The sequence below is a fragment of the Aptenodytes forsteri genome, unplaced genomic scaffold, assembly GCF_000699145.1.
Source record: "Aptenodytes forsteri isolate BGI_AS27 unplaced genomic scaffold, ASM69914v1 Scaffold82, whole genome shotgun sequence".
Lineage (NCBI taxonomy): Eukaryota > Metazoa > Chordata > Aves > Sphenisciformes > Spheniscidae > Aptenodytes > Aptenodytes forsteri.
Genome location: NW_008795490.1, coordinates 62,823 through 70,985, shown reverse-complemented (window position 1 = coordinate 70,985; position 8,163 = coordinate 62,823). Strand labels below are relative to the sequence as shown.

General features: G+C 35.3%; 1 protein-coding gene across 1 annotated transcript in view; it reads right to left on the bottom strand.

Moving 5' to 3' along the window:
* Nucleotides 1-8,163, bottom strand: part of ADGB (androglobin) — a 149,397-nt gene that overhangs the window by 93,017 nt on the left and 48,217 nt on the right. Inside the window, 2 exon segments of the mRNA XM_009281545.1 lie at nucleotides 1,223-1,317; nucleotides 7,221-7,337. Coding sequence (XP_009279820.1) covers nucleotides 1,223-1,317; nucleotides 7,221-7,337 — 212 coding nt within the window.

The following is an 8,163-nucleotide window of genomic DNA, read 5'->3' as shown; positions in this document are numbered from 1 at the left end:
GATGATCTTAGAGGTCTTTTCCAACCTTAATGATTCTATGGTTCTATGATTCTATTCTATGATTCAAAGAAAGCTTGCAAATGGGCTTTTTTAACTGAGGCCCACAAGAAATCCACTACACTTCTATATTTAATTTCTGCCAACTTCCATTTTTCTATCAGTCTTTACTAAAATACTGTTTTAGACTTACAGATTAATCTGCCTCATCCTATTTGGCCTGCCATGCCTCTTTTTCAGTAATCTCTGTACCCTAACAGACTGAAGCCAAGTTTGAGACTAAGGCCTTAGGTGGCAGGAAAGATATAACCCCATGTCACCGTTTCCAGTTTGCTTTTTGATGACTAGTATTACTTATTATTAGCAAAGAGACGGTATTGTCTGAAACCTTAAATTAATACAAATTAAAATAAAATCACAGAGAACAAGCTAGTCTTCAAAACAGCATAAAATACACAGCACAATTTTAAAAAAGAAAACAGTGCAAAAATTAAGAGCAGTAAAGCATAACACCTGCAAACCATTTTTGGAAATTATTTTTATGAAGCCTATCAGTTTTATGAGAAGGTAGCTTAAATTTTAATGTTCTAATTATGATAAATATGATTTAAATGTACAAAAAATTAAATCTAATTAATAATCAACTCAAGAAAGCCTGCTCTGGCATTATAAATAGCTTTCTGTAGAGTGTGAATGACTAAGTGGAAATTTAAGCATTGTTTTTACCCCAGCTGCATGAAGTGCTACACTCTCTCCAGCTGCTTTCACCTGTTATAACACTAATGATAGAAAAGGATATAAACGTGCTATTTCTTATAGAACAACATATTGGAAAATGTATATCAGCGAAGTCACTAATTGCAGTGTGAAAAAAAATTGAAATTCATGTTTTTCAAGTAGCCCTTAAAATAATTAGTCTTTCCATTCAGAAGTATCTCATCATGATGCATTTTCTAGTCCACATCTAGCCTCTCCCAGGAGACTTCAGCTCCTAGGATCCAGAGGAAAGTGGAGTAAAACTGAAAAAATGAGCAGGGCTGTGGCAGGAAAATGCATGATCAGAATACAGAAGTACCGAGATATAAATTTAACTGGTAGTCATTACCTGGTGACTGTTTCCCCATACTAATTTTATTCTTTTTGTTACAACGTAGTCGCTACAAAATGAAACACCCTGATAATAATATATGTAATACTTTCTTGTCCTGAGAGCATAGAATCTTACCATCTGCCCTAACGAAAAAATATCCTCTTCAAACAAATGTAGTGGTATACAGCCAGCATACACGGCCATTTCTGGCTGGGTTGGCACAGAAGATTCTACAGAGAAAACATTAGCGTGCTTTAGAACAGGGTAAACAGTAAATAAATGTTGTTGTACCTCACCCTAAATTATTCTGCTTTCTCCGCCTTATTTTTAGTATTCTTTTCTTTGTCTGACTCTGTTATTTCATTCAAAACAAGGGCTTATTGTAAAATACTCAGAAGAGAAGCCATGGATGGAAAAAACACATTGTTTTAATCCTGGTCTATTTAGACCATCAACACTTTCTCCATATTTTACTTCTTTTACACAAATGAATAACATAAATTACAACTTAGATGCGCAACATTTCTTGCCATTGTTCTTTATTTTTCTTGAAACTTTAAAAACACTAGATACTAGCATGAAGAACACAATACACATCATCTGGGTAGATGAAGTAGAAACATACTGATTGGTCAGTACTACCTAAAGGCTTCTCACTAGTGAAAGCAAAATTTGATCTTGCCAGCAAAAGGATCAAAAGCCAGAGCTCTGGCCATTCCTGCCAATGGATATGAAGACTGAGATAAGTAGTTTGAGAAACAGAGTGCTTGTAACTGCTCTTACTCCTGTCAAGGAGATGGAAAAGTGGAGGTAATGATGGCTGCTTCAGAAAGGGTGAGGGGACGACCCCATAGCTCTTATCCCACATGCCTTACAGAAGCTTGTTTTCCTGTAGTTCTGCCATAAGGCATAAAAGCAGGGGCACATTCACTTTGTTACCCCTAGAAATCTGTTGCACTAGGCAACCGCGTAATCGTCTCATACCTGCATCTGTGAAAGAAGCCACTGTTAGTTCCTGAATGATGAAGAGAAGCCAAGGCTGTCTGGCTGACAGCCAGTCCACTCATGCTGAAGGGAAATTAAGAGTCTAAAAAATATAACACTAGAAATATAGGTCTGTGGTTTGACTTAAAAGTCAGCTCAAAAAGAAGGATATCTATTTCTCTCTGTTTTTCCTTAGTCATCTAAGAAAGCATGTGAAGACAGGATTTCAGAACACAGGTTGTGACACCTGTTTTTCATCAGAATGTTTTGTCTTTGTTCCCTTCAGTTCCACCTCAAATATAGGATAATTGCTTTCTATGTTTAGTAAGTTTTCAACTGGAAGTTGCTCTAAGAATCAGTATTTTCTCTGAAATGGAATAAAACAATGCTGTCTGCATACAAAGAAAAAAGGGAAAGGAAAAGAAAAAGGAAAAGGAAGGAAAAGGAAAGATAGGCAAGTGGCTGGAAAATACAATTTATCCGATTTAAAATCCATTTATTTAGAAGGTATGCAATGTTTTTTTTCTTAAAGCAGTAAGATATCTCTGCATCTTAAATATTCTTCCAGAAATTCAATTACCCAATTAAATGTAAGCTGATAGTAAGTCAGTTACTTTCCAGTGGATTCTTAGTATTTCTCACTACATGCTTGTGATTGCTGTGTTAATCACAGCTCTTGTGTTAGCTGTGGGTTTCAACTTATTCAAAAGCAAGGCTATAATCTGCGTTTGATCTCAGTCCCTACTGACATATCTGATCTGTTACAAATACAGCAGTAGTAGCTACGATGTACTACACGTTACAGAAGAGTACATGCCACAAGGCACACCGATCTCACTGCATGTGAGAAGTATTTCTCAAATAAAAGTATTTAATCAAATACCAGGTGGAATGTAAAGCTGTCATACACAGTGCAGATGGGTTGTGAGATAAAATGTCTGCAGGGCAGACAATAAACAGTAATGAACAAATTATTAGAGCACGCAAACGATTAACCAGGCACACCATATTCACTTTAATAATACTATTACAATAGCAGAAAGATTTTGTACATTATGCCAGTACCTTTTAAAAATAATAATAAATTATTTTATCATTTTTCACTGTACAAAAAATGAGAAGGATGTATGTAAATTATTTGCCACCAAGTGTGCTGTTGATTAGCGTGAATTCAGCATCTAGGGAAACGCATTAAAACCGATAGCCTTGATAAAATTGTTTTATTAGATGAAAAATGTTATAACATATGGTACAACAAAACAGTTAGATTCAGCGAAGCCTACTATTTATATCCACCAGTGTGGATTTAAGAATTCTGCGGTGCTTTGTTAAAGACTTCTGAATCCTTGTAGTGCCTTATGTTTCACATTTGTGGCTTTGCAAATCCATCTACAGAGAGTGAGTACTATACAATCTGAATAAATGTTTCCGTCCCTGGGAAAAGGGAAAGTATCATTTGAATTGATCCATGTAATATTTAGACATCTCTCCAGCCACTTAAAAAGAAAGGCTAAGAATGAGAATTGTTGTTTTTAATATTCTTAATCATTTTTTTTAAAAAATCATAGGTTTGAAAGACTTGCAAAAATTTTTCTCACTATACCTGAAGGTTTCTCTTAAATACTTATTTGTTAACCAAGAGCTGATGCTGAGTTTTAACTTTCCAAAACACTTCAGTTGGCTTTCAATATCCTTCTTATCAGGTGTGCAGCTCATATTTTAACCTCTGTTGTTGTGTTAGGCATGAATTAGCTTTGCCTACTGGAGGGTATTTTTTTAGTCTTCAGAAAAATGACCTATGTGCTTTTCAGAATTGACATAAATACTGCAGAATGATAATATGCATTTGAAAAAACAGAACAAAATATTAGGCTCTAGTCCCTACTTATAAATGAAAACTCTTTTGAACAGGCAAAAGGCAAGTGAAAAGAACTTTACGGTTATGTGTTACCTATCTCATTGACTCTGATGGTTAACATTACAGATCTACTTGTATGACTTCAGAAATTTTTAAACATAATAGTAATCTCCCAACACTTCTGTGACATAGAAAGTGACATAGAAAATATTATTAATTATCTCTAATTACAAAACTGGTATCAAGGCACAATGAGACTTAGCAAAAATAAATGGCTGGTTTATAGAACAAACTCCTAAATTCCTGGCTCCTGCCCTCTCCATTGGAATAGCATTCCCTTTCCAGCAGTTCAGAAATTATTAGGAAAATCATTAGTGTAGAAACATAAATGGAAATTGGAGCGGTGGCTCTTTTTAGGAACAAGGGGCCTAAGTAGATCATATCATATCATCATAAAAACTCTTTATGGAATGAATGGACTTCCTAGGTATGAAAGGAGAAATAGTTCCTAGAAGAAAAGGCTGATGAGTGGAAAAGTGCAGATTATGTGCTAAAGTGGGCCGGTAGGAACATATGAATTGTCTACAAAAGCTTCCCAAGGACTGGCTGGTTGATAAGCCATAGGACCAAAGAGCTGGTTGCTCTCGGGAAGAGCCCTGGCTGATCACGTAAAGGGCTTGTTATTCTGCTGGATCCACGCAATAGGATGAATAGAGAAACAGGTTCAATGCTTCAAGGATCCTGCAACTCATACTGTATTTGGGGGATGCAGCAGGCATTGGTCTGAGCGCGCAAGTGATTCAGAACTGTATTTATACACTTGCAATGGGTCTGGCTGGGACGGAGCTAATTTTCTTCAGAGCAGTTCATATGGTGTTGTGTTTTAGATATGTGATCAAAACAGTGTTGATAACACACCAATGTGTCAGCTATTGCTGAGCAGAGCTCGCATAGCATCAAATCCTTCTGTTTCCCACTCTGCTGCCCCAGCGAGTAGGTTGGGGGTGAGCAAGAGGTTCAGTCTTTCTGATTCTCTCCCCCATCCCGCTGGTGGGGAGTGGGCGAGCGACTGGGTGGGGGGACTTAGCTGCCAGACAGCATCAACCCACCACAACATTATAACCCACACAACATCAAAAGCCTGTAAGAGAAGTTTCCGAATACTTAGAAGTAACTGGTATGTCAATGTGTATGAAACCAAACAAGGTAATGAACATACAAGGTAATGAATACAAAAGGTTTTGCCATTTTAGAAGTAAAATATAAATGATATCAAGAGTAGTTAAATACCTCTTTAGAAATAATTCATATTTATCACAGAAAGAAGAACAACTCCCTTAAAGTCTTCACACTCAATAGGTAGAGTGACAACTTGCGGTACGGAAATAAGCACTTTTATGGTGCTGGAAGTGAAATACTTTTCAAGCAACTTACATTAAAAAAAAAAAAAAAAGCTGTTGTATTAAGTAAAGTCACTGTTACAAAATTCCCGAGAACAATTCAGAAACTTTTTACAACTACTACCTCTGGAGTCTGACTTTGAACCTAGCCCTAGTTTCAAATGTTACTTTATGCACAAAAATAGTTCTACTGTCCCGGGTCACACTCTGCAGACCATGTCTCATAAAGCCTGCAAGCTTTTTCTGTTGTGGCTACAATCTCACAACAAAAATGCATTTTAATTCAGTATTATTTCAAATTGCAGTTCTCTCTTTTTTTTGTTTCTTTGCAGTCTAATAATCTTACATTTGTTACATATCTTACAGCATCTGACTTTACAATCTCCACATTTACTTCTATTCAAATTCTTACCAAGTTTATTAGTGAGATATCTACCCCTTACTCTTTTTCAAAACTCTATTCTGGTTCAGACTTAGGATAAAAGAGTTCTCTGACCATCGTATTTGAGCCCTGAACTAATAATCTTTCTAAATAACGTCTTCACAGGCCACTAACTATCTTTCAGAAAACAGCATAAACTGTGCTTTAAATAGCAGAACCAAGATCAAAATGTCATCTGGTTCTTCATACAGAAACACTGCCTGATGATTTTTAATGCCCTTTCACTCCTTTTGCACAATTTCTAGATTTCATCACTTGGATCCTTCTGCTTCTCCTTTGCTTTCTTTTCCCCACAACGTGCTTGAGTACTGGGTACATTCTTATATCCATGTGAAATGCCTCATTTCCTATTCCACAACTACCACTAACGCAAACTATGTTCCTGCAATACATTTGAAAATTCACCGCTGTTTAACTCCCTTAGTAGTATCTAAGGTAGGAACTCAAATGAATATATTTGTTGATGACAAACAGCAATATTGGTTTGATATAAATTAAAATTATTTAAACCAATTTTAATCAGGATTTAAATCAAGAAGCAGAAATCCAATTTACATAGTGAGGTTCATTCTTGTTATACACTTTTACTTTGTAGTTATTTTCCCAAAGAAAGATGTTCTACCTATTCTTACCTGTTGATTTGCAACTAGATAATATTCCAGTTAATAAATATGTTTCCTTCTGCTAGCCATATGGAAATGCTACATGTATGCAAATATAAGCAACGACAAAAGCAAATCAGCTTAATGTACATTTATGAAGACTTTCTATACTTTATGATAGTAAGCATGACATTTCTTATTGACTGATTAGTTGAACAATTAGTATTTACTTGTGGTTTGTTTAAATTGTATTTTGTTTTTTAAAAAAATAATTAAATTTAAATGCAGAAAGCAAGAATTTAATTAAATTTTAAGCTATCATGAATGTATCAGTACAAAAAATAAATTCATCAAAATATATTTCCAGGATAAAGGAAACAAATTTATTAAACAATTAAATCATGGAATGAATTCTAACGAGTATTTCTGGCCCTTCAACAAAGAAGCATTCCAGCTTTTTCCAATCGCAATTTACTGAATAAAGTAGATATTGAACAAATAATTATTAGAGAGGAAGCCTTTTTTTTTTTTTTTAAATACAGAAAGAGAGTTTTCCACTAGAACAAATCTTGGCCCTACATGACTGGCCAGCAACTTCCAAATATTATGCATAGCATTACTTTACATTTTGACATCAAACACAAATTACTGCAATACTGTTCTTAATATAAGTTATAGGATTTTAATAGGTTGTAATGACTTCAGTCTGTAATGCAGGCTGTAAAGAATTGCAATCTTTTAACAAATTAGTCTTCCCCAATTAAGTTCAAAAACAAATAAAAGCAAAGCCCTTTGCTTTACATTTCTCTCCTGTTTGTATTTTTAGCTTCAATAGAATAGGACTTACTTTCAGTTAAGGCCTGAAGAGAACATTGGGCTTCTGCCAACATTTGTGAAGACTGAACTACTAACTTTTTTTCTTTTTCCCCTTCTCTGCTTTTCTTCTTTCCGATTTCTCTCTGCTCTTTTTCTATTAAGCAAAATAAAGATTAAATATTTTACTTTTTCAGACACAAACTTGCAGTCATAAAGTCTCATATTGTGTAAATGTTTTAATGACATTTTAGATAAATTAAAAAAAAAACATCAACCACAAAATATTCCAGTCAGAAGAGCTGAAATACAATAAAGAACTAATGTCATTCCGTTTAAAAAAATAAAAAATGAAAAATAATTCTTAAGATGTAAACACAGATTTACTGAGAAGGGACCAGGAAGGCTTCGGTCCCACCTTCCAGTTAGTGCACAATTCTCATGTCCCTACTATAACGTTTGGAATTCCTGAATTCCTGGCACCATGTCAAATATTTTCTTCATGCCCCTGCTCCCAAGCATCAGTAATTTCCAAAATAATCTAACATAGATGAGGCATAGGTTCCCAAAGGACATGGCAGAAGAAAGCCCCACAGTCAGAACCTCCTCTCAAGCCTTAGAACTTAGACTATAGGAAAATACATTTCTAACTGAAAAAATACCAAACATTAATAGAGCATCAGAACACAGCTTGTAGCCTCAGAGTTGGAGATTACAGAGCTGTATCGTAACATAATGCTTCCCTGATTCTAAGCTGTTTCAGTTACTAATAGAATTTCTAAGTCTTAGGCAGGATTAAATTTACAAAGTTTTCTGGGAATAAACTACAGCACCCTGTTGGATGAATGACAGTGCTGTTCCCAGTGGCTGCATCTCTGTGCATGTCCATTCCAAACTCTGAAATATCTACTATGCTGGTGGGTGGGTCATAAAATGATAGCAAGAATTCCTAAGAAAAGAGAATACCCCCTCAGCCA